At 45.4% G+C, this 26,102-nt stretch overlaps 1 protein-coding gene across 2 annotated transcripts in view; it reads right to left on the reverse strand.

The window, feature by feature from the left end:
* The window catches only part of CDCP1 (CUB domain containing protein 1), a 55,525-nt gene that overhangs the window by 21,485 nt on the left and 7,938 nt on the right, over positions 1–26,102 (reverse strand). For both annotated transcript variants that reach the window (XM_061196626.1, XM_061196625.1), the window contains exons 2-4: positions 9,116–9,322; positions 2,298–2,660; positions 988–1,356 (exon numbers count right to left, since the gene is read on the reverse strand). In XM_061196626.1, the coding sequence (XP_061052609.1) occupies positions 988–1,356; positions 2,298–2,660; positions 9,116–9,322 (939 nt within the window). The remainder of the gene's footprint in view (positions 1–987; positions 1,357–2,297; positions 2,661–9,115; positions 9,323–26,102) is intronic.

A 26,102-nucleotide genomic window follows, 5' to 3' on the forward strand; every position in this document is an offset into this window, starting at 1 on the left:
CCCTGTGGGCAGAACCCATCCTCAGCACACATCACAGATGTCCTGGTTCAAGACCACTTGTCACAACTCACAGACTCCAGCTCATAGATGAGCCCCAGGAATAGCCACTCTGAACTCATCCTGTACCTTTTTCTCAAGATCCATGCCACTCCTCTCCGTGAGGCAAGGGCACCCAGGGAGCAAGTTTTAAGGAGGTGCTCACTTTCGGGGGCTGACCTTGTACTGACACAACCCTGAGGGTGAGAGCCTCTGTGAGAGGGAGCTCCTCAGAGCAGGTGCCTCCTTCAGTGTTGTGCCCTGGGCATACAGCCTCGCTGCAGTCCTGGCCCTGATGACCCTTCTCTAGGTTCACGGCATCTCAGTAAATGTGTATGGAATGATACACAACCTCATTCTCACAGAACCTGGGGTTCTGTGTGGTCCAGAAGCACAGGCTCTGGGTTCTGAGATTGCTCTGCTCCTGGCAAACTGTGTGATACTGGGCTAGTTCCATAACCTTTCTGAAACTTCTGGTTTCTCATCAATAAATGAAGATAATTCCTGTTTCCCCTGCAAGGCTATAATAAGGATTAGCTGAGACCATGTGAGTGGTGTGCTTAGCGCAGGGCTTGGCACTCAGACAATAAAAGTGTTATCATCACTGTTCACGGTGCTAGTGACATCCTGATTCACACTGTAGGGTCAGTCAAGACATGAGCTCTAGAAGGTAACCTTCCAATGTCTTCATTAAAAACAACTTATCACCCTGAATGCAAGATCATCTTAGCTTCTTACTGTGCTGAAGTGGAACAGTATGCCCGGCATTCACCAGTGACCTGGTCTCACTGCCTAGCAACACACTTCCTGAAAGTCTTACAGGGTCCAGAGTCCAAGTGTGCCAGAGCCACAGACAAGAAGTAGGAAGGGAACCTCAGCCCAAGCAGACTACCCAGGAAGGAAAGAAGGCACTGGAGGAGGGGGAGGGGAAGGAAAGTGAGGCTTACTTACTGCTTTCATCTTGTGGATGTTGGACCAATACTTGAAACTGCAGCCGGAGGATGCCTGGATTTTGGACATCTTGGTCACAGCCCTGCAGAGAGAGGTTGAAGTTCCCGGCCATGTTCCCAGGCTGCTTGTCCTGCAGCTTGAACACCTCGCGGTTGGTGGTGGAGCCTGGGATGCAGTACTCAACCCGCTCCTCCTTCTTCACGCAGTTGGAGACATTGAAGTGGAGGAAGGAGACGCTCGCCCGCAGGTGCGCAGGGATGATGAACTGCCACGTCATGAGTTCGTCCTCGGGGAAGCCATCCGGGTAGTTGGCAGACATCAGGGTGGCTGAGCCTTCACCTTCAAACACAGATTCGATGATGCACAGGCCTGTTGGGGGTGGAACCCAAATGAGAGAATAGGAGGTGATTAGACCCTGCCCTGGTCATCCATAGGTGGGGGAACAGGGGTTAGAGAAGAGGTGAAGGTGGGTCTTAGGTCCTGAGCACTGGGTCTGGATATGGCATGTTTATACTCAAGGTAAAGAGTGAGAATGAGGATACATCAGTGGTGTGTGAGTATATGTTTAATATTCAACCCAGCAGGGGAAAAAAAATAAAGCCTTAATTTGTAGTGTCTGCCCACTTCCTTGGTGTAAAGACTCCCACTATAGCTGATTTCAGGCTACCAACAGGAGATGGATGAACGTGGAGTTGGAAGGAGATGGACAGCCCTCTCACCATCACATAGGATTTTCACCATACAGATCCAATGGGCATACCTAACTTCAAAGCATAAATAGTAAAATGCAGTATACTAACTACGAAGTGATGAATTTTGAGTACTTATTACCTTTGTTCCTAAACTAATTTATTTAATTGTAAGTTTATATAATTTTATTTTTAGTAATGGCTCTGTTTAATACCAGCTCACAAAATTCCAGAACACTTAACATTGGCACTCATGAGCTGCTGTGGGCCAGCTCTGGCATACCACCGATACAATTCTAGAAACTGTGAAAGAGACAGAAGACAGGACAAAGACATGAGAAACAGAGTCATTAAGGTCTGTAGAGCCAGTCCCGTTTCATTTCTTGAAAACAAGCCTCACATACAAAGGACAAAGGAAAGAGTTACCACCTGGTTTGTTTAACTGAGGAGGGTGGGTTCACACCAGGACTCGCCCACATGCTTACAGAAGAGTGGGACTTCCTTTAAGGTATTCAGATAGAATCACACAATTGCCGACATCTGACCATTTCTGATGGAGAGCAAGGGTGATTTTGTAGGTTTCAATCTCAGCAAACAGAGGGGAGGGCATGGCGAGCTCACGTTTTATAGACGACCGGTTTGTGATGCTGAAGCCGGAGACGTTTCTGTTGAGGAACCACGGGAGGTCCAAGGCCATTTTCACTCCCTCTTGCATTTTGATCCGGGACACAGTACCGTTGCTGCAGAAGGTTCCGATCCTGACCATCGTGGTGTCAATGCGGCTGCTGATGCTGTGAGTGACTCCATCGGGGCAGCTCTCCCCCGGCCCGATCTGCCTCAGGCGAGGGAGGGAGAACTGCAGTTCTAGACCGATGTTCTTGTTAGCTTTGACATCCCAGATGAAGGTTCTGTTGAGGGTGGGCAACACCGACGTTGAGGGCTGAAGATGAACCTTTCCAAAAGGACATGGACCTGACATGCAGTCTGAAACACAGTCACAAAACAATCTGGTCAGAAACGCTACTGGGCCACTCACTGCCCCTCCTCAGCCCCTGTAGTGAACTCTTTGGAGGGGGTGTTTTCTGGGGGGCCCACCCATTTCCTGGCTACATGAAAGTTGGCTGCCAATGGCTCACGGATGCATCCCTCTCTGGGGAAGTGCCTTGGCTGGAGGGAGCTGCCTTGGGGCAGAAAAGCCTGAGAGGTTTCCCTGCCCCTGACTCCCATCCCAGCAGGGAGTGTCAACCCACAGCCAATCACTGCCAACCCAGGAGTGAAAAGCCTGACATCCCTGATTCACGTGACACAGCCTGGCAATTTTCACTCAAGCTCCAGATCAGCCTGCAGCTAAAACCACATCTTTGCTTCACTGTCCTCGTTCTACCCTGCTTTCCTCACTTCTTCACAGGTTTCTTCCGAGGGCACTCTCTTGACTCATGACTTAAAGACAAGAATCCCCATGTCAGGCTCTGCTTCTAGGGAACCAGACCCAAGTCACCTCCTAACCACAAGTTTCCCCTGCTTTTTGAACGTTCGCTTTATTCCACTTTGCTTTCACGAAAGACTTGCATTCATTGGTACTTGTTTCCGCTAACCAAAATAAATCCAAAGAGAATTTTTGCTTTTATGAAAAAAGGTGGAAAGCGAAAAGAGCGTTCAGGGTTTGTTTTGCAGGGAGCCATTACAGAGGCAGTGGGTACCCCGAGAGTGGCACCGCCAAGCTCCTTCCCCGGGAACGACACAGCATCTCAGCATCATGCTGCTACAGCTCTGAACTCTGTCCGTGAGCATTTGTGCTTTATTTCAATTACTTTGCACATCCGTTAGCAAGATGTGTCCTAAGGTAATTGCTTCTTTGACTTAACGCCATTTTGGCTTGTGAAAAATGTCATAGGAACACTCTACTTTTGGGATAGCACGGGTCGGGGAGGGGAGACCCGCACTGTTTTCCAGATAAAGTTAGTCCAGTTGGTGGATCTCTGCCCAGGCCCTATTGGAAGCCAGAGGGAGGCCCTTTGCAGTGGAGCCTTGCTTTGGGATACATATCCTACTTCCTCTATACCGAAAGAGTCATGATTTCTCAATTTTTAGGGTGCTGCGCCAAGCTCTACCTTTTAAAACTGGTTTTCCCATCAACACATTCATCAACAGACTGAGTATGCTCTGAATGTACAGCCCCTTAATGGCTGGAACCTGGAGGCAAGGTCATCTTCTTGCCTCCTGGCTTTAATGCTGGTGTTTTATTACCACTGCAGTTGAATTTTTTTTCCCCAAAGGCTAACACTTAATGACATCCTTTGACGTACTTTGTTTCCTAAGCCTTTTTAAAACAAAGGGAGAAACGTTGCCATCAGGGAGGCACTAAGAGAAAGCAGGCAGCCTGATAGTGAGGCTTCTGTTGCCTCCAGCGGGGAATCTGAAAGGTGCAATGGACTTTGGCCACTGTAATAATAATCTGCAAGTCTTTATTGCTGCTCCAGTGGAGTATCTGAAGCTAGTGCCAACTCGAAATGGAATTATGGGAGAATTTCAGAGCTGTCTAGGACCTCTGAGGTCATCACGTCAAACCTCTCACTTTTGCAGAGCAGCCCTGGAGTCTGGGTGAGTCGTGTGGCGCTCACAGTGCACACGCTCCTAGGACAAAAGCCCAGGCTGTGTTTGGTCGACTTTTGACTTTCGTTCTTGCCAATGCACTGCGTTGCTTAACCAATAAAACAAGGTTAGATAACAAGGTGACAAATGCAGCTAAAATTAGATTTTGTGTGTAGGTAAGGATAGTACCTAGTTTTTGGAGCTCGTGGAAACTTCAGTGTTTCTATCAAGCCATCTCTTTCATAACATTTCAACTACACTTCCCATGTGCCCTACTGGGTTCTGTGTTCTTGTGGGATCACTTAACCCTACTAAAGCAGCGGTTCACAGCCCTGGTTCCACACTAGACTCACTTGGAGGACGTTTAAAAAATACACATGCCTGGGCCACCCAAGCGACTCTGATTTAATTTCTTACCAAGTACCGGGAGTCAAAAAGCCCCGTCTCTCAGCCATGGCTCTGCCACCAGCCATGTGACCCTGGCGGTGTCAGGTTGTGCGAGCACTTTTTAATTTGTTGCTAAGAGCTTTGTTTTCAGAATGGATACACAAGTAAGAGTAGTCAAAATGATGGGCATGCCTCCAAGTTTTCTGCTCCCCGTCCAGTGCAAAAATGTTAAATAACTGAAATGATTCCTATCCAGAGGACGGAGAAGTGTAATTTCTGAAGTGATTCACACCTCATTTTCCCCAGCACAGACTTCTACTTTCATTAGCTTTAATGGGGCCATTCAAGAAGGGATGACATTGTAAATCAGTTATACTCTAATATAAAATAAAATTTTAAAAAATAATAATTAAAAAAAAGAAGGGATGACTGCAGAGGGGCTAAACTTTGAAACTTTCAGAATGTTTATTCAGGAAAGGTTTTTAAAAACAAGAGGCAAGCAGAACACTGAACTTGATTCCAGTGTCTAGATTTATAATCTAAAATTTTTATTTTCATAACATTTTCAAAAATTGTGAGCATGGGTTTTTACTATATGGTAAACTGTGTGTGGTCTGTGTGTGAGACTGGTCTTGTGAGATGTGTCTTGTGAGATAAGATTGTGGTACCCTTTTCCTTTTTTTTTTTTTAATAATATTTATTTATTTATTTGGCTGCACTGGGTCCTAGTTGCGGCAGGCGGGATCTTTGTTGTGGCATGCAAACTCTTAGTTGTGGCATGTGGGATCTAGTTCCCTGACCAGGGATCGAACCCGGGCACCCTGCATTGGGAGGGCCGAGTCTTAACCACTGGACCACCAGGGAAGTCCCAGTACCCTTCTCCTTTTTCAAGATGGCAGTCACTTTCTCGGCTTAATTGATTGTAAAAGTAATGCATGCTTGTAAAAAAATGACACTACAGAAGAACAGAAAAAAGACAATGAATGTCACCTGTTCCCCTCCCCTACTCACTATAGAAATAATATAAGGCTAGCATTTTGGTGTTTAACCCCCCAGACTTTGGGCTCCATATGATTATGTGTATTCAATAAAGTGGGATTAAACTATACAAACTATTCTCCTACTAAAAGCTGCATTGTTTTCAATGGAACAAAATGACCTGGGGCATCTTTCCATGTCAAATACATAGATCTACTTCATTCTTTTAATAGCAACACACTACTCCTTTGAGTTCTTAAGTATATCAATAGTCTTCTCAGCTCTGTAAAAGCTTCATTGAGATTTTAATTGTAATTGACTTAAACTCACAAATTAATTTGGGGGAGAAATGACACTTAAAAAATACTGAGGGACTTCCCTGGTGGCGCAGTGGTTAAGAATCCGCCTGCCAATGTAGGGGACATGGGTTTGAGACCCGGTCCGGGAAGATCCCACATGCTGCGGAGCGACTAAGTCCATGAGTCACAACTACTGAGCCTGTGCTCTAGAGCCTGTGAGCCACAACTACTGAAGCCTGCGCGCCACAACTGCTGAAGCCCATGCACCTAGAGCCCGTGCTCCACAGCAAGAGAAACCACAGCAATGAGAACCTCGCGCACCTCAACAAAGAGTAGCCCCCGCTCACCACAACTAGAGAAAGCCCACGTGCAGCAACAAAGACCAATGCAGCCAAAAATAAATAAATAAATATATTAAAAAAAAATACTGAGATTTTCATCAAGTAACATGGTATATCTCTCCATTTATTTACATCTTCTCTTTGGTCTTTCAGTAAAATTGTATATTTTATTTCATATACATTCTATGTATTTATTAAGATTAAATACTTAACTAGAACTTTTGAATAATGGTGACCAAAAGCATGCATAGTGAGAATCCTTATGTTGTTCCTTGATTTATTGGTAACGCTTCTATGTCTGGCTGTTAAATATATTTGCTATCAGTTTTTTTTTTTCCTGGCCGCACCGCAAGGCATGCAGAACTTTCCCTACCAGGGATCGAACCCATGCCCCTTGCAGTGGAAGCATGGAGTCTTTTTTTTTTTTTTTAATTTACTTTATTTATTTATTTTTGGCTGCACTGGGTCTTCGTAGTTGTGCGCGGGCTTTCTCTAGTTGTGGTGAGCGGGGGCTACTCTTTGTCACGGTATGCAGGCTTCTCATTGCAGTGGCTTCTCTTGTTGCGGAGCATGGGCTCTATGTGCACGGGCTTCAGTAGTTGTGGCACGTGGGCTCAGTAGTTGTGGCTCATGGGCTCTAGAGCACAGGCTCAGTAGTTGTGGCACGTGGGCTCAGTAGTTGTGGCTCACGGGCTCTAGAGCGCAGGCTCAGTAATTGTGGCGCACGGGCTTAGTTGCTCTGTGGCATATGGGATCTTCCCAGACCAGGGCTCGAACCCGTGTCCCCTGCATTGGCAGGTGGATTCTTAACCACTGAGCCACCAGGGAAGCCCCTGTTATCAGTTTTTGATAGATACAATTTATTGGCTTAAGAAAACATCCCTCTATTTCTGGTTTACTAAGAGCGTTTTATTAAAAACATTTAAGACCATCTATTAAGATGATCAAATGCAGTTTCTTCCCTTTCACCTAATCACACAAAGCAGTACATTAAACTTCCGTCTTCCAATAAGCTCTCCTGCTCTTGTTGTTTTAGTCTTTTAATGCAATTTTTTGGATTTGATGTATTTATATTTTACTTAGGATTTTTTTGGCATGTATGTATATTCATAAGAGATTGGTCTATGGTTTTCTTTTTTATGTGGTGGAAGATTTTGACATCAGGGTGGTAAGAGCCTCATAAAATGAACTGTGAACTTTACCTCTTTTAATGCTCTAGACTAGGGTTTGGCAAACGGCCAAATCCAGCCAAACACCTGTTCTTGTAAATAAACGTGGGATATTCATTGCCCATTTGTTTATCTATTGTCCACGGTTGATTTTGTGCTATAATGGCAGAGCTGAGGAGTTGTGACAGAGACCATCTGGCACATAATGCCTAAGATATTTACTCTCTGGTCTTTTACAGAAAAGGTTTGTCAACCTTCCTCTAGAATGGTTTAAATATCATAGAAATTATCTGCTACTTGGAGTTTTATAGGACTCCTCTATGAAACCATCTCTAACTAACCCAAACCCTGTTCTCCTTCACATTGGACATTTTTTCCAATCTCCTCCTTGGTTATTTACTTATTCAGGTTTCCTCCCTTTCTTTGAGTCAATCTGGCTCATTAAGTTTTCCCTGGAAATCATCCTGTCATTCAGATTTTCACATTTATTATCATAGTCTCTTACAATTTTAGCAGTCTGCTTTGTATATGTCATTAAATCCACATTTATACATTCAATGCTGTATATCTGTAATTTCTCTTTCTTTTTTCCAGGAGACTAGTCAGAGTTTGTCTATTTAATTGGTCTTTACACAGAACCAGGTCTTGGTTTTAGTTATCAAACACAGTTTTTAAAACTGGTTTTAAGTACTTTAATTTCTCCTTTTATTTTTATGAATTCCTTCTTCTTAAGGTTTATTTTATCCTTTTTCTTCTCCCATGATCTATTGCCAATTCATTTATTTTCAGTTAAAGGTGAAGAAGTTTTCTGAGTATGGCTTTGATGAGATCAAAATAGTGTTCTCACTGTTATTGATATATCTGTTAGTTCTTAGTTGGCATGCCACCTTAAAATGATTGGGAAAATATACCTTTAATTCTTTCTGCCTGATTATTGTTTCTTATGTCAATCTCCTATCCCAAATTATGATTAATAATACCAGTTACCTGTAGTTTGTTGAATTCTGGTGTGTCATGCACTCTCAATCCATAATTTTATTTCTTCCTCAAAACACCCCTATCAGTTGGTACAATGATTCTTATATTACAGACTAGAAAACTAAATCACAGGGCAGTTAAGTAACTCATATGAAGCCATGCAATCAGGCCACATGATCAGTAGCCCTGGCACTTGAAGTCGAACCCAGCTCCCTCAGCCTGCAAAGCTGCTGTTTTTTCCCATTGTGCCTTGTGGACCCATTTCCCCACTCTTATCTCCTCAACCTTCCAATTCTTCTGTCCTCCAACTCCCTTGACTTTTGCTCCTGCTCAGCCAGATGTTTTTAGCACATCAGACAGAGCATCACCTGAGAATCCGTAGCTCTGTTACAAAACAGTGTGGCATAGTGGTTACAGGCAAAGACTCTGGATCCAGAATACTTGGGTTCCCGTCTTGCTGCTACACACCAGCTGTGCCATCTTAGGCAAGTTACTTTCTTTGAGAATTTCTCCTAGGGCTGCTCTGAGGATTAAAAAGCTGAAACCATGTAAAGCACTTAGAACTCTGAATGGCCACATAAAAGCTAAAGAGAGTGCGGAGTTTCAGAACAGATCTCACCTCTCTAGCAGTAGAGGCTGGCTTAGCATGTAAAAGAGAGGCAGGGAGGCCAAACCATCCATGAGTGCATACTTACCAATATTCTTCTGGATCTCGATAACAAAGTGATTCTCTGGATTCCGGCAGCTAAAGGAAAAGACTGCTGTCTCTCCGGCTTTGATGGACAATGGGGTTACCCATTTTTTAGAGATGATGTGACATACGTTCGCTGGCAGAGTTGGGACCCCAGGCTTTATAAGGACTGTAATGTTGCTTCCACGTGGCAGAGCAATCTCATAAGTTTCTGAAGGAAGGAAGAAAAATGGAGTGAACAGGATGATTTAGGGCTGCCAACCTGCTGCCGTCCCCTCAGTTGGTCCAGGAGGATGACCTCCTTGACCCCTTTGTTCCTTCCCCCAGGTCTGAGAAGTGGGATGATACCAAAATGAAAGTATTATCCTCACCTGTGGGCAAGAACCCAGCCACTGAGGGCTGGGCATTGACACGTATCTCTTGTTTGGCTGATTAATTTTTCTAAAAATTAAAAACCCTACACCACATTCTAGGTGTCTGGAGCAGCATGTTTTCAGATACCCATCTGTGCAATATTAAATAGAGAGAAACTGCCACATCTCTACACAATATGACTGTAGGTGAAAGTCCACACACAGAAACGGTCTTTCTGTAGAGAGACATGCTTATCTGTAAAGAGCTGCTGTCCCCTGCCCAGGCCACTTCAGATGCCCTGTACACACATACATGCAGTAGTGGAGGCCGGGAGAACTTGCAGAAATTAGATACAAACATATTGTGCCAATGAGCGTGGAAAGTTAAAGCCAAACAACGCTAATACCTCAGACTGGGGCTCAGCAAAATTATTTGAACAAACATTATGAAGCAAGAGAGACGGAGGTTGGTTACTAAACACAGGGGTGGGTGCACACCAGTCAGGACGGGGCCCTGGTTCACAAACAAGCCCAATCTCCTTCCCATTCCTTTTGCTTTATGGATTTTTAGGTCCTCTCAGACCAAAAGGAAGAGGTACTTTTCCTCTTAGTAGCCACTGTCCCTTCCCTGACTTGGGTTCTGATTGTGGTCTCTGGGTGGCTGACGGGCTGGGAGCAGAGGATGGGAGGCCGGTTGTCTGGCGGAGGGAATCATGGGGCTCACAGAGAGGGGCTGGCGTTGGTGCCTCTGTCCCACCGTGTTCTGCACCAACAGCTGGTCAGCACCTGTTATGGCGCCTTGTACATGGAGGTGCTTGGTAATTGTTTAGCCGGTAAATAGCAATTTAACCAAAAGCTTTACTTTTTCCCTTCCTTTAAAAAATTTTTAGAATCAAGTTTATTGATATAATTTACATACATTATAAAAGGACCTACTTAAGAGTTTTGACAAATGTGTGTGCACATGTACACCACCACAATCAAGATATAAAAATATTCATCACCCCCAAAAGTTCCCTCAGCACCCTTTGCAGTCGACCTCCACTCCTGGCCCCAGAAAACTATAAATTAGTTTTGCCTGACTTAGACCTTCCTGCAAAACGGTGTGCTTACTTACTCCCTTTTGTACCTGGCTGCTTTTGCTCAGCGTGTTTGAGAGTCAACTGCATGGATCAGCATTTTTTTCCTTTTTATTGCTGAGTAGTATTCCATTGTCTGGAGAGACTGCGATTTATTTATCCAGGCACCTGTTCAGTGACATTTGAGTTCTTTCCAGTTTTTGACCAACCTCGTGCTTTCACTTTACCAGAACTGCTAGCCTGCTCGAGAGCTGTACTCACTTCTCCTCCCACTCAGTGCATGGGCGTGCCTGTGTTCCCACAGCCTAGCTGCTGTGTGCGATCAAACGTTTGGATTTTTGTCAACCTCCTCTTGTACCCTTCTCCCCCACCATTCACTCTGCGCCAGACCGGCCAGCCAGCAGCTCTTTATATAGGGTGGAAATTGATCTCTCAACCTGTGATAATGAACCGCAAAAATTTCCTCCGGGTTATGAGGGAAGAACTTTACCCTCTTTGGGCCTCTGTTCCCTCATTTGTAAAATGAGGGGATTGGGCTAGAAAAGCTCTACCTTCCCTGCCAGCTCATCTATCATCAGTATCCGAGGAAATAAGAAGAGATTTTGCAAATGTAAGCATTCCCAACTACGGCCCAGCAGTGACACATCTCTCAGAGCACAGGGGCACCAGCACAGCTGGCTTCGTGACTTTGTTTTCAAGAGGGCTCAGGTTTGCACTTTTGGAGCAAGACTTCTTATCTCTCTAACCTCAGCTTGTACCCCTCTCCACCTTGGTCACTGTGCTCGGGCCATCTTTGCCTTCTTTCTGGAACATACCAACCTCAGGGCCTTTGCATGTACTGGTCCTGATTTCTAAAATACTCTTTCTCTAGCAATAGCTGGTTCCTTTTTGTTATTTGGGTCTCAGCTCAAAGATCACCTCCTCAGAGCAGTCTTCCTCGACCAGCTACCCAAAATGCTCACCCCACCCCTACCCCAGCCGTCCTGCACCTGCTTTCCCTTCATCCCTGCTCTCTTCTCTGAGAGGACCCATGTTATTTGTTCCCACCTCCCACTATCAGAATGCGAGTTGCTGCCTACAGGAAGGCAGCAGTAATTTGCCTGTCTTTTTCAGTGGTAGTCTCAGGACCCAAACAGTGCCTGGTGCCCACATGGAAGCAGAACTGATGACCCTCCCAACAGCGCCATACAAAATCTCCACATTCTTGTCTTGGCCGCATTTAGTTTCTCATAGACTTACTACCATTCCTGTGTTTCAGTTTGGGCTAATAAATCTTGGTGGGAACCAGGGACTCTGAGCTTTTTAATTAATAGCCTCAGATAAAGAAAACATCCTCTGAGGCAGAAGTTTCTTTACTTGAATGCTTCATCTTCAAGCAGCATGGTCACTGAGAATCTTCTGAGAAAGATCGGAAGGCCCAGGGGTTCTTTTAAGATACCAGATTAAAAATGAGTCCAGATGCATGTTCAGAAACCCAGTTGTCAGATGTATATCTGAGCTGAGTATTTCAACCCTTGCGTTCTCTTTCTGTAATCATAAAAAAGGTCTTACCATGTTATCTGTAAAAAATTATTGAGGTACCAGGTCTCTGAAGGCTCGGCACGCTCTCCCGTGGCCTCCAACCCTGGGTCTCCAGGGGGGCTGATTCACTGTCAAGTGAAGCTGTAATCCATCTCGGGGCTGCAGTCCGGCTGGCTAGGTTACCAATTTCTTTGTCATTTCTCCTCTGGCAAAAATATTTTAAAATCCTGACTCTACAATTATGATTACTGTTATTTTATTTTACTTTTGGCTGTGCCTCACGGCTTGCAGGATCTTCGTTCCCTGACCAGGGATTGAACCCGGGCCCCCTGCAGTGGAAGCGCAGGGTCCTAACCACTGGACCACCAGGGAAGTCCGGATTACTGTTATTTTAATTGAGCGTTAGACCCTAAACAGATCAGCAGTTCCCTAAGGCTGGAGGTGGGGGTAGGGGATGGAATACAAAGGGGCAGAGGAGACTTTGTAGGATGAGAAAACCATTCTGTATCTTGACCATGGTGGTGATTATAGGTTGTACACAAATGCCACAATTCAACAAAACTGTGCACTTAAAATTGGTGAAGTTTATCATGTTTAAGTTACACCTTAATAAATAAAAAAGAGAGGAAAAAACTTGTGCTAGAAAGATTGTATTTCTACACAAAGTGGCACTTAATAAATGAAAAAAGGAATAATCATGATCACAGTTAAAATATGGTTTAATAATATTTTGAGGTGGGCCTAGTTTCTCCCAAGGTATGTGTAATAATTTCAAATAGCTGTAAATTAGATTTTGAGAAGAAAATGCTGATCTTACTAAATTTTTCCATTCAGTTCTTCTCTCCTGTTTTCAGCCACGTCAGTATCCCAAATAATTCTGCATATATGATAATCTATTCCATTATCAATGACAGCCAAAGAAAAATGTACAATCTTTTTTAGAAATTCATTTTTTTTCTTTTAGAATCTGAAATCTTCTATTCATTCAAACATTTTCTGGGTTCATATTATGTTCCAGGGATCATCCAGGGTGCAAAAGATTTAATGACAAAAAAAGCCCTGAAGTTCCTGCCCCCTGGGAGTTAATAGTCTAGACTAGGGGTTTCTAAGTGGTCTGTGGAGGGCTTTAAAAATGATGAAGTTCTAAGTTACAGTAGGCCCAACATGGGACCTGGGAATCTGTATCGGAACCACTTTTTGTTTTTCCCCCTATGGTGGGAGGTAGGGATTCCTTTTGTTTATTTTTTCCAGATGGAAAACCAATCGTCCCAACTCTAATGATTGAATATGCCAATTCTTCCTTCATGAATTGTTAATGCTACTTCTGTTGTTTATATTTTTTATTTGGGGTCTAAATAACCCAGATTTTCATCCAAACTCCTTTTGGAAACAAAGCAGATGAAGCCTTGTAAGGGTTAAATGACTCACTTGGGGTGGACTTTTAACATTTTACCATGTTTCTTTGCTCTGACTTTGAGATGACCAACCCAGTATGTTCTACGATCAGGTCACAGTTCATATCTCTCCTTCAGTGCCTCAAACCAGAGAATCCCCACCTGGCTCACAGCCCAGGGAACACTAAAGGTCTTATCCACCTTTGCAGCAGGAGACCATTTATATTACATGCTGTTTCCTAGGGTCACAGCCAAGGCTACATCATCCATTGGACTTTCATTTTCAACTGTCCCTCCTCAACCTCAATGATAAATATACCAGCTGGAGGGGGAGAGCCAGAATGAGAAAATAATGATTCAACCATGTATACACTTGAAATCTGGACCCTCCTTATCAATCCCCACTAGAGTCGCTTATTCTACTGTAATAAAAGTAGCAGAGAGACCCCCCCACTGTTTGAGTAAAATCACTTATAACTTATTTATCACAGATGCTTAGAGTTTGAGAACGACATCTTGGTTGCACATTTTTCCCCTCTTCCCCACTCACCACCATTAATCATCCCTTGAAACTGAAAATTCCAACACTGTAGAATAAATCTCAGCCTCCTGCCACCCCACCCCTATCCCCCAGTCAGGCTGGCACATCTGAGTGCTTGATAAATGTACTGTAATTTAAAGAAAATGGATGGGCGTTTTCTTCTTCAACATCTCTTTCTTTTGTCTCCCTAGGAACTTGGTATTTCATTGGTCTGGTATTTTGGAAGACCTATTACCCAAGTTCACAGAAACCCAAAGCTCCAGATTCTGGCGTGATTTTGAGATCTCACGGGCTGAAAGAAATCCAAGGCGACCCTCACATTAGCAGCGCGTGGGCTGTCGGGCTGGAGAGCTTGCAGGCACCACACATGGGCACATGAGTCACAGCTCTCATCTTCAGCTCTCCTGCCTTCCGACCTCTCCTTATTAGGATGCTTCGGTTAGTTTCTGCCTCACCAGCGGCTTCTCGGGCGGGAATTTCCAATTGTTTTAATCACCATTCTTTATTCGCATATCACAGGATATTATACAAACGTCCCTGTTATTCCTTTTCCCTGCCATCCTATGTCTTTGTAAGGGAAGTAAATGCAAGGAAGGGGATTCACCAGGAAGTTATCTGCTCCCAGATGTGTCCAATACAGGTTAAAAGACTGACAAATGTAATTTACAGTTTCTTAGACGGGTCAGAACTTGCTGCCTCAAAGCTGGGTGTGGTTTCCTGGGACACTCTGCCCTCATCCACTCTCTCTGCCCAACGAAGATGAGCAGAATAGCTCCCAGCCAGGGACTGGACACAGCCTGGGCACCAGGAAATACATATGAAGACCCATGGGACGAATTCCCAGGATGTCGAGGACTCAGACTCAGGAACCAAGCAGTACGATTGTGAATCAGCGTGGCCGATCAGTCACAGTCTGTGTGGGAGTCAGATTCCAAAGCAAGCCCATAAGGAGATAATCACTTCCAGGGAAGTAACCCTGTCCTCTCTCAGGAAGACGTCACACTGCAGACCCACATCGCTCTCTCAAGGAGTCCATGGGGCTGTGGCTGGTGTCTGCTCCCCCACGGAGCAGATCCCTGCTTCTCAGACTGAGCACCAGATAAAGCACTGATTTGATTTTAGGGACCAGGTTTGCAAAATCCAATTTGTTAAATTGTGGATGCACATATCATGAGAGCTGGAGGAAGGGACACCAGCAGAAGGGCCGGCGATTCACTCTTCCACCCTGCATCCACCCCGTGGGGACACTCACACCATTTGCATGATTTCTCCCACCTACTCCCTGCGGGAGGTAATTGCTGAATTCACAGAAGTTGAATGTACGTTTGCCTGTCTGTCTACTCCATCAGACCCCATCAGATAGTCAGCAATTTGAGGGCACCAAGGAAGGTCAAGGTACTCTGAAGATGCTGAGGTCAGCTATTAACTGTCTGGGGGTGGTCAAGGAAGATTTCACAGAGGAAACTTAAGATGGGTCTAGAAAAATGAATAAGGAGTTTGCCTATAGAGAAACAGGTGTTGGAAGGAAAGGTAGAGGGAACGGCAGCTGCAAAGTCACAGGTGTGAAGAAGACAGCTTCCTCATAGCCACTCCAGGGAGTTTGGTTTGGCCAGAGGGCAAGGAAATGCGGGTAGAGGAGGCTGGAGACAGGGGAAGGGGCCAGGTCAGGAAGGGGCTTGGTTGTTGCCATGGAGTTTGGGCTTCACCCAGTGGGACCAGCATATCTTAGCAGCTTGGTGTAGTGGTGAAGAGCTTAGAGTCTAGAATCTGACTACCTGGGATCAATTCCTGGCTTGGTACCACTTACCAGCTGTGTCCTGTTGGGCATATTCCTTAGCTTCTCTGTGCCTTACTTTCCTTACCTGCAAACGGAGGTAATAATGGAATTCTCATAAGGACTAAATGAGTTAGTACCTATGAAGTGCTTAGAACGCTGCCAGGTAGTCAATCGATGTTAGCTGTTATTGTTGATATTAGTAATGATAGATAGCACATTACAACTACTGCTACTGGGGCAGTACTGCTGGGGTGCTGTTGAAGGGTGTTAAGTAGGGAAACAACTGTAGCAGCAACTAGGCTGTCAATCTAAAGCCCAGAGTCCTGGCTGGCTGGGCTGGACTCAGGGCGAGGCAGGTAAGGTGCCTAGAGGCAAACTTCATCACACTCAGGATTATGCAAGTGTGAGTGCTTCCTTAAATTTTCCACACCTCCCCTGCCCTGGCCTGGCCCTGCCCACCGACTATTAAGGTCCTTCTACATGTGTTGACTCATGTGACTCCAGCATCCCTTTGAAGCTCAGAGAAGTGACCTCAAGTCCCTGTTTGCTGAGCTCAGGAGGCAGCTGGGAGATTTCTGGTTTGACCTCAGCACACTTGCCCTCCCCACTCCCCAGGGTACCACACTGAGCTGCCCTCCCGGAAGTTGCCAAAGCTGGTGGAATCAACCAGCAGAAGGGAAGGAAGTGCTGCCATTGTTATGAAGTACTTGGAGTCGTTGGCTGACACGGAGGGCCTGAGCATCAGCACCAACTAACCCATCTGAATGGGGCCTGCTGTGACGAGGGGGTGCCAGACTCTCACACTACCAAAGTCGGAGTGTTATTAATCCAGTGGACCTGGGGCAGCAAGGCCTGCAGGCTGTGGAGGAATAAATGGTGTAGACACGCTAAATCTCTTTGACCAGGTCTGTTTACAGACTGGTAAACCGACGGGAAAGTCTCACCAATGGCAGGAAGACCAGACTTCTGCCTGCCTGGAAATAGTTAATTTCCCACATTCACATCAAAAAGAACCACAAGGCAAGTTGCTGTTTCAGAAACCAATCTGCCTTTCTTGGATGAGAAGCCTTTGGAGTCTAGATACCAGGCCAGTCTTAATAATAACACTGAGTACTTAGTATGTGCAGGGTCCATGCTTGCGCTTGGTAAGAATTTATAAATGCCCACAGCCACCCCACAGAGCAGGTTCTAATGTTAATCCACATTTTAAAGATGACGAAACCGAGGCTCAGAGAGGTCAAGTAACTTGCCCAGGCATGTATGATTAGTAAGAGGCAGGGCCAGATTTGTGCCCGAGCAGCCTGACACTGGAGCTCAGCACATGAAAAATGGCTCGTCAGCAGAGCCAGCCCTGCCCAGGGAAGTCCACACATGGCCAGGAGCCTTGTGATGAGACGGGCCTATTATCATCAACAGTCAATCGAAACGGAATAAAACATTTCCCAGCTGCTGGCTCTCTAGGGAATCTCCAGGATATCAAAAGGGAAAGGTATTTGTTTAAAATGCACTTTGTTTAAATAGGCGCTTCGTTTAAAAATAATTTGAAAATGTGGTGTGAATTTAAACTGAAGATTTAAAGTTCCCCGGAATTCAAAATGTTTGGGGCCTGGTTCTTCTTTTGTGTGATTTTTTTTTGGCAGCATCTCTAGGCAAGGACCTGAGAAAGGGAACCTGGCGTGTTTGGCCGTCGATGGCTCTGTAGTTTTGTGAGCCTTGCCTGGGGACTGTGGGCATGGGAGGCAAGTGGCCAAGTTGGTGGCAGAAGAAAAGCAGCCATAATTCTGGAACAAAGCACTGGGTATAAAGGGCTAGTGCCAGGTCTTGGAAGGAAAGCATCCTCCAGAAGCCCCTGCCCGAGGGGCTCACTTCTCAAGGCCACTGTCAGTGAGATTCATGGGCGAAATCACACCTATGTTTAGGAGAATTCCCCAAACCCCCATCTCCTGAATTTCCTTCCCCTTTACTTGGGCTGCAAGAATCCCAACCCAGACCTCTTGTTGGCTTGGCAGGAAATGCCTGCTCCTGGAAAGAGACTCCCACCTGGCCTTCCAGGTATCTGAGCTGTAAAGCTGCTCGTTCATTGGTTTGGACATCAGGCAGGACCTGATTGAGAAGGCACACCAATGCTCCCCCATAACCCTGTCCCCCTCCCCACTCCACCCACCTTACTCCTCTGGCTGGCTTGGGAAAAGCAGCCTCTTGCGGTAGCAGGGCAAATCTTTTTTCATTCTCTTTCTCGGAAGCAAAGGGAAGTGGGCTGATGGCTGCCCACACAGCATCCCCACAGAGAAGCTGAGTGCGGGGGCTAGGCCAAGCTGGGGGAATTCCTTAGGCTATTGTTGGAAGTATGGAGGAACAGGAGGTGACAGGACAGGGGATCATCCCACGCCCCAGCCCCAAATAGCATGTGCACCTCCCAACTGAAGAACTAGCCTGCCATTCCACCACGAGAGCTTCATAGGCTCTTTAAAGGACAGGGCCACATTTTAAGCCCATACACTAAAAACACTGCAACAGTCAGTTAACACACCAGAAAGGACTGAACATCGACTACAGTTATAAATAAAGGGCCTGGGGGTGACCAAGCGCAACCTTGCATCAGGGTGAACTGGGACCCAGGCCTGCACTGGCGGGGCAGGGGTCAGGGCAGGGAAGAAGGCGCAGGAGGAGGACCAGGGCACGCACAACGGAAGCGGAAGGCCCACAGACAACTTGGTGCTGCGACTGCAATGAAGGCTGACTCAGGCCACATGACTCAAGGTAATGGTGAGCTGCCCTCCAGGCCGGGTGCCAGCACACAGAGATGCACAAGGCAGGGCCCAGCTTCGGGGAGTCACATCCACGGACTTCAGAACTCAAAGGACATCATGTTCTCACCCCTTCAGTGAAAGAGACCCATGGTTCCCTTTAAAATAGTTTACTATTTCCATAGCTCTGAGAACAATCATAGAGGAAAATAAAGTTCAAAGAGCAATGTTAAATACAAGGAACCATGGGCATTCTCAGTCAATCTGACTTGTTGGAATAGTTTATCAAAACAGGGACCATTGTGTCCGTCCCTTCACTCCCTACTCTTAATTCCCAAACTCCCTAGGAAAGAAATTTATATGCAATGATGCAAGTTAATTTTCTAAAGTAACTGAATGATTCTCCAAAGTGGACACTAGCGATCAACTGTCTGCAGGGCTTGTGCTTTGAATTACTTTTTAAAGTGGTGATGGGTTTGCAGGAAGCCATCCAAACCTTCTTCTGTTGTATCTTTCCCTTTTATGATCAAAGACACATGCCATATTGGAGACGTATGTTAGAGATGCATAACGAGGTCATGGGCCCTGTCTGGGCCACAATCTGGAGCAAATGAACACATCTGTGTATAAACCCCTCTGGGACTGTGGCCATTTTAAGGCTTCTTGCCGCGATAAGACCCGGACTTTAACATTTCACTCCACATGGAATGGAATTGTACTGGGTGGAGGGATGATTTAAAAGAGGTTCACAGAAGCAGAGAAATCTGCATAATAAGAGACTTTGCATGTGGGAATTGCAGAATTAAACAACAAATATAACTGAGTTTATGACCACTGCAAATAAGTCATGATGATATGCTAAATTGCCACAGGGCCAGTGTAAATCACATTAACATTTTATGAAATGTTAAAAAGATTCATTTTGCCAGACCTTGAAGTGTGAGTCATGACGAACTTGAAAGTCACTGAGGATCACAAGGACAGATGGGGAAAAATCAAAGGAGCAGAGTTAAAAAACCCATCTGTATATGTGCTCAGGGACACGAACAGAATGAAGGGCCTTCCCCTTCTCCGTCTGCCAGAAGTTCAGAAGTTACTGAAATTCCCATTTCTTTAGTGTTCCCTGAGTCCTTTGCCAATGGTCTCACCTTGCCATCAGAGATTAGCTGTTCAAGTTCCTCTGATAAAAAGCTAGCAGGGGGCTTCCCTGGTGGCGCAGTGGTTGGGAGTCTGCCTGCCGGTGCAGGGGACACGGGTTCGAGCCCTGGTCTGGGGGGATCCCACGTGCCGCGGAGCAACTGGGCCCGTGAGCCACGATTACTGAGCCTGCGCGTCTGGAGCTTGTGCTCCGCAACGGGAGAGGCCGCGATGGTGAGAGGCCGGCGCACCGCGATGAAGAGTGGCCCCCACTTGCTGTAGCTGGAGGGAGCCCTCGCGCAGGGGCGAGGACCCAGCACAGCCATAAATAAATAAATAAATAAATGGATCATCACAAAAAAAAAAAAAAAAAAAAAGCTAGCAGGGAGATGGTTAAGTAAGAATCTACACACATCAGGCCTAACTGCTTCTTCTTTTTTTTTTTTATAGATTTATTTTATTTTTGGCTGCGTTGGGTCTTCCGTTGCTGTGCGCAGGCTTTCTCTAGTTGCAGCGAGCAGGGGCTGCTCTTTGTTGCAGTGCAAAGGGCTTCTCATTGCGGTGGCTTCTTTTGTTGCGGAGCACAGGCTCTAGGCGCGCAGGCTTCAGCAGTTGTGGCACACAGGCTTAGTTGCTCCGCGGCATGTGGGATCTTCCCCGGCCAGGGCTCGAACCCGTGTCCCCTGCATTGGCAGGCGGATTCTTAACCACTGCACCACCAGGGAAGCCCTAGGTCTAACTGCTTCTTAACTGCAGAGACCCAACCTCCTGATCACTTAGGGGGATAGGATTGGGGAGTGTGGGCCAGCCCTATCCCAGGGGCCAGGGCTGCAGCCAACTGGGAATACATCCTTCTGTTTAAACCTCTTGTTTTAGGGAGTAGGGGTTAGTACCTTTTGTTGTTGTTATCTCCAGCAATCTTTTAATATTTTTATTAAAATTTTTTTCTTCCAGTTTTATTGAGATATAATTGACATACAGCACTGTGTAAGTTTAAGGTGTACAATGTAATGATTTGACTTACATGCCTCATGAAATGATCACCATGGTAAGTCTAGTTACCATTGTTTCCAGCAATCTTAAAGGCAGGGGTGGGGGTGGGGGTGATCCATCCACATAGCCTGACTTGGAGAGTAAGTCTTTGAATGAAGCTCTCTCAAACGACCATGGGCCAGTCAGTAGAGTGATTCCTCCAGCAAACCACGTAGCCCCATGGTAAAACAGGTCAGCAAAGGAAGCCTGCACACTCTAGGAGATATTTGGGGCCAGACAGACACATGCTTTCTTCATCCAGAGGGGTCAGGACAGCCCCCAGGAGGTGTCATGTCAATGAGGAGGGCCATTATGGAAGGTACTATGTCAACAAGGACGTCGTTATGGAAGGTGTATGTCCACAAGGATTGCTGTTACAGAAGGTATTAACATGGGAGGCGTTAAATCAATAAGAATGGACATTATAGGTGTTCAGCCATCATGGATGAAATTATATCAACAAGGATGATCATTATGGAGGGTGTTACATCAACTAGGATGGCCGCTATTGGCACCTGGACAGTGCCAGTGGTGGCACTAGCTAATGATCTTAAGATAATTATGCCATAAATTCAGGGAGGTGAAAAACTGAGTTGAGGGCCCAAGAATGCTGAGCTAGGGGTTTTGAGGAGGCTGGCTCCAAGGCACATTGTATCTGCAGGTGGAAGAAAAAAGTAGATGGTTATTCCTGAAAGGGAGAGAGGCTGTGGTTCAGAGCACTTTCCCTTTCATGACCCGTATTCCTTCCTCACAGCAGGAATTGGTCCTGCTGCTAAGTGCTATTGCCAAGGAAGGAAGAGGAGGATGGGAACAAAACTCAGTTAGAAAATCCCAGAGTAATGAGGCATTTAATCATCATTCAAACTACATTCTGCCTTGCGCCTATAGCTGGTCTCCAGTCATGAATCATACACTGAAGGAATACTCTTCATTACATTTTTCCAGATAGAGGATCACTTTGCAAGTTGTCTTTTCAGAGATGGTGGGAGAACACTTTTATTTTATTTATTTATTTAGTTTTACTGGGGTATAGTTGTTTCACAATGTTGTGTTAGATTCTACTGTACAGCGAGTGGAGTTCCCTGTGCTATACAGCAGGTTCTTATTAGTTATTTATTTTATACTTATTAGTGTATATATGTCAATCCCAATCTCCCAATTCATCCCAGCCCTTGATGTCCGTACGTTTGTTCTCTACATCTGTGTCTCTATTTCTGCGTTGCAAACCAGTTCATTTCTATCATTTTTCTAGATTCTACATACATGCATTAATATATGATATTTGCTTTTCTCTTTCTGGATTACTTCACTCTGTATGACAGTCTCTAGGTCCATCCACATCTCTACAAATGACCCAACACTTTTAAAATATCAAAACAACACCATGGGATTACTGGTGATGAATGACAGAGCCGTACTTCTGTTCCAGGTCCTATCTTAGGGTTTTGCTGATGTTCCACAGACCTCAGACACCAGAACACCTGTCCTCCTCCTTCTCTCTTCCTGCCTGTGTAAGGTATTCTCCATCCCCAACCTTTATTGCAGTTCTTATACATACATCTTTTGCTGTACTTACCACACTGGATATTGTCTCAAACTCAAATGCTTTCAGGGCCTAGGCAAGTAATATAAATGAGAAAAGCCAACATAGTGAGGAGAGTCTTTATTGAATCAGAGGGTACATGCTCTACTAAATATATTGTAATTCAGCTTTTTCCAAAACACATCAAACAGAACTGGGCCAAGGCCCTCAGGCCACCCATTTGTAGCTCCTGGTTTACATGTTTGAATCCCCTCTGGGTGGTGAGCCCCCAGAGAGCAAGGAACTAGGGTTTTCTACCATTGACTGTCCAGCATCCAGCACAAGGGGACTCCAACATCTGGGGAATGAATGGAATCTGTTACCAAATAACCCAAGACTAGGCTAGATCTTTTCAAGACATTCTAGGCAGAAATCAAATTCTCTAGGCCTGCTCAGTGTTAGGCCCTAAAAGTGGATAGGGGGGTGGGAAATGCAGCAAATTGCTTTTCAAGAAAAGCTGCTCCAGGTGGAGAAGGCAGTTTTGGTCATTAGTTCCTTGATTCCCAGTGACTTAATACTTCTACTCCATCCCTTCTACACAACCAAATTCTTGCAGGAAGCATCTGCAGACTTTTTTGAAGACAGAATCATTGCTATACTCATACCTGGCTTTAAATTTTTTATTTAAAACTATTTTTAAGACAAAACTGTGGTGATAGAAGGCAAATCAATGGTTTCCAGGGGCCAAAGGGCAGGGATTGCCTGCAAAGGGGTCTGGAGGAACTTTGCAGGGTGATTGAAACGTTGTACTGCCTGACAGCACTCATCAAATAGTGCAGTTGAGTGGTGAATTTTATGGTATGTACATTATATTTCAATAAAGTTGAAAACCATATTTTACTTTTAGATAAAAAATACATGAAGCACAAAGTAAAATATGTAAGCATATCTCTATAAGGCACCCCTATTTTATTTCATTTCACTTTGCCAAAGGGTGGCATACCATCCTCACTGTTCTGAATCTTGTGTTTTCCCCTCAAGAATATATCTGGGGGGGTTATGCCATGTCTGTAAACCGAGAGCCACCCCATTCTTTTAAATGGCTGTGTAGCATTCCACTGTTTGGATGTACCATCATTAATTTAACCAGTCTTCTAATCATGGACATTTGGCTTGTTTCCAGTCTCCAGTCACCAGGGGAAGGAGAAGAAGATGCTCATCTGGAGTTTCAAGGTGCCAGTGGGACATACCTTCCTTGGTGTCCCACGTTCCTGGCTGGAACTGGAATTGTATTCCCACAGAAGCAGAGATCAGGGAGGCTGGAAGATGTTATTTCAAGGGTTTGGCTGCATTGTGTTGGGATGGGCTTCTGCAAAATGACCCAAGCACTGTCTACAATTTGAAAAAAACGTCTTCTTTGTTGTGATAAGTTGAGAACTTGCTCCTGACAGCCCAGGGTTGAAGTGCCTGATAAGATTGTCAGCAACTTCAGGGCAGTTGGGCAATCCTCCACCTCTCAGCAGGGATGAAAGCAGGGGCCCTGCCAGACTCCACGGAATATCCAGCTCTGGTTTCATGGCCTGGCACATTCCAGCCCAGTCTCAGTTTATGACACTTGCTCACAAGGACAGCTGTAATCTTCAGAAGCCCACTGGGAAGTTCTTTTCACTTCTCATGTGCAATTGGGCATGATGTTTAAGTTATATAAAACCGGTCTGGTCAGTTCCTTGGCTAAAAGGAAATGTGTATGTTTGTGCGTGTGCGTGCATGCACGCACGCACTGGCGTGCGCTGGTACCCACCTGCAAACAATTTTTTAAAACATGTTCTAGTGTCATTGAGAACAATTTCTTGCAGTTTTTAATCCAGCAGCTTCGATTCTAGGAGCTTCCCCTTCCTCATAAGGGCCCAAAGCTGACCGCACTGGGATAGTGGCTGAAGCACAGTATGTAGTAGCAGAGGCTGAAACAACCAAAATGTCTCCCAAAAGCAACCCGGTTACACAGACAACGGCCTGGCAGTTTGGTCCATGTTGTCTGCTGCTGAAAATTTCAATGTTCTTCTTGGGCTCAACTCAAATAATCAAAGTAATAACAATTATTAAGTGAGGAATCTGTTCGAGGCTGGACACTGTGCTGAGCGATTTACAGACGTTATTTTCATTGGGTCTATGCCTCGAAGATACTCCAAGGCCCCACTCCAGTGAGAATTGTCAGCAGGGCGGCTGGTGATAAAGACAGCCCATCACCACAGGCTGAGTCCTCCTGAGACAGTGTCCCCAGCTGCCTGGGGCCTCCAGCATAGCGTAGACTTCTAGCAGGAGCAGCAGCATTTGATAACTTCACCCTCTGTGCTGCTAGCTCTTGGCCTCTCCTCCGTGGCCGGTGTGCCACTGTGCACCAGAGTCAAGCGTCTGTCTGGATCCAGGAGATGCCCTGAGCCTTTCACACTCAGGGGCTCCATCTCACCATCTCTGCATCCTCCATGATGTCCTGGGACCTCTCACCAAATGTTTGTGAGTTGTTCTCAGGTTAAAAAATGTTTCAGCCAAACATCCTTGCTTGAAATAGCTTGATGTCCCCACCACCAGCTCAATGATGGAAGATAAAGCATCTGCTTGAAGGAATCTGGCACGTGCCTGGACATACACCATCCTAGCCCAGCTCCCAGCTGGACCACAAACTGTCAAGTGTTGAGAAGTCTCCTCATGGCTCCAAGCATTGTGCGACATTACTTGGAGATGGCCAAGTGGGCAGACCCCAAAACAAAAACAACAGCCTGACTTGAACTCTGTGTAATTTTTGGATGCAGAAAGTTGATGAACGCAATTCTGGAGACTGTCTTTTATTGTCCCAGCCAAAGACAGCAGGTGGACACCCATAAGTTTTTACAGAAGTGGCACATTTCCCCCAGAATGCTTTGATTGTCTGCCATTGAGGGTAGGGAATATTTGCACTTCACTTAAAACAAAGAAAGTTATACCATTTGTGCTCATGGAATAGTTATAATTTGCTTTTTCAAAATATTTCTGAATTTATTATTTAAAGATGTTCACAGTCTAGGGTGAGGTGGTTAATGGCCTCATAGTACATTGTTGAGCTGCATTTCCATCAGGCAGAATGCATGGCCCATCCAAGAGTACAGCCTCTCCCTGGCAAAGTCAGACTAACAAGGCTCTCAGTGGTGCCCTTGGCTTGGGCTGTACTTAGGAGAGAACTGAAAAGTGCAGATTATTTTTTAAGTACAGTAACTGAAGAAAGAACTTTAAATTTTATAAAAGTTTGTGAAGTATATGTCTGTAAAACAAATTCTGATTTTCTACTGTATTCTATCACAAATTCAGTATTACTGTTTAGAGAAATCCAAACCAAACGAACCAAGTTGGGATATTGTGAAGCAATGTGGTTCACATGGGAGAATGTGCAGGACAATACAAAGTCCTTGTCATGATCATCACGGCTACCAGCAAACCGTCCTTCACGCAGGAGGGCTCTGCTGGCTACACTGTAGGCCAGATATTTCTGGTGTAACTACTTCCTTCCAGTCTTTTTTCCTATGACTAGAGTCACACTGTACATACACACACTACTTTACACCTTGCTTCTTTCACTGTATCGCCATCATTTTCTAGTTTTTCCCTTGCAGGTATCCAGGAGTGGGGTTGCATTCCCGAAAACCCACCCACACCCCCATCCACTTCCTCCTGGAAGTGGACCAGCAGAGACTTATGAGCATGTTCTACAGAATGAAGATCCTGGGCCCTGGGGTGAGGAAGAGAACCCAGACAACCAAGGAGGTGTCTTCCACACCCTGAAGGGACACGGAAAGCTGTGGCTCCATCTGTCAATCCACACTTTCTTTTTTCTACTTTCTAGTTTTCCCAGTCCAC

The sequence above is a fragment of the Eubalaena glacialis genome, chromosome 7, assembly GCF_028564815.1.
Source record: "Eubalaena glacialis isolate mEubGla1 chromosome 7, mEubGla1.1.hap2.+ XY, whole genome shotgun sequence".
Lineage (NCBI taxonomy): Eukaryota > Metazoa > Chordata > Mammalia > Artiodactyla > Balaenidae > Eubalaena > Eubalaena glacialis.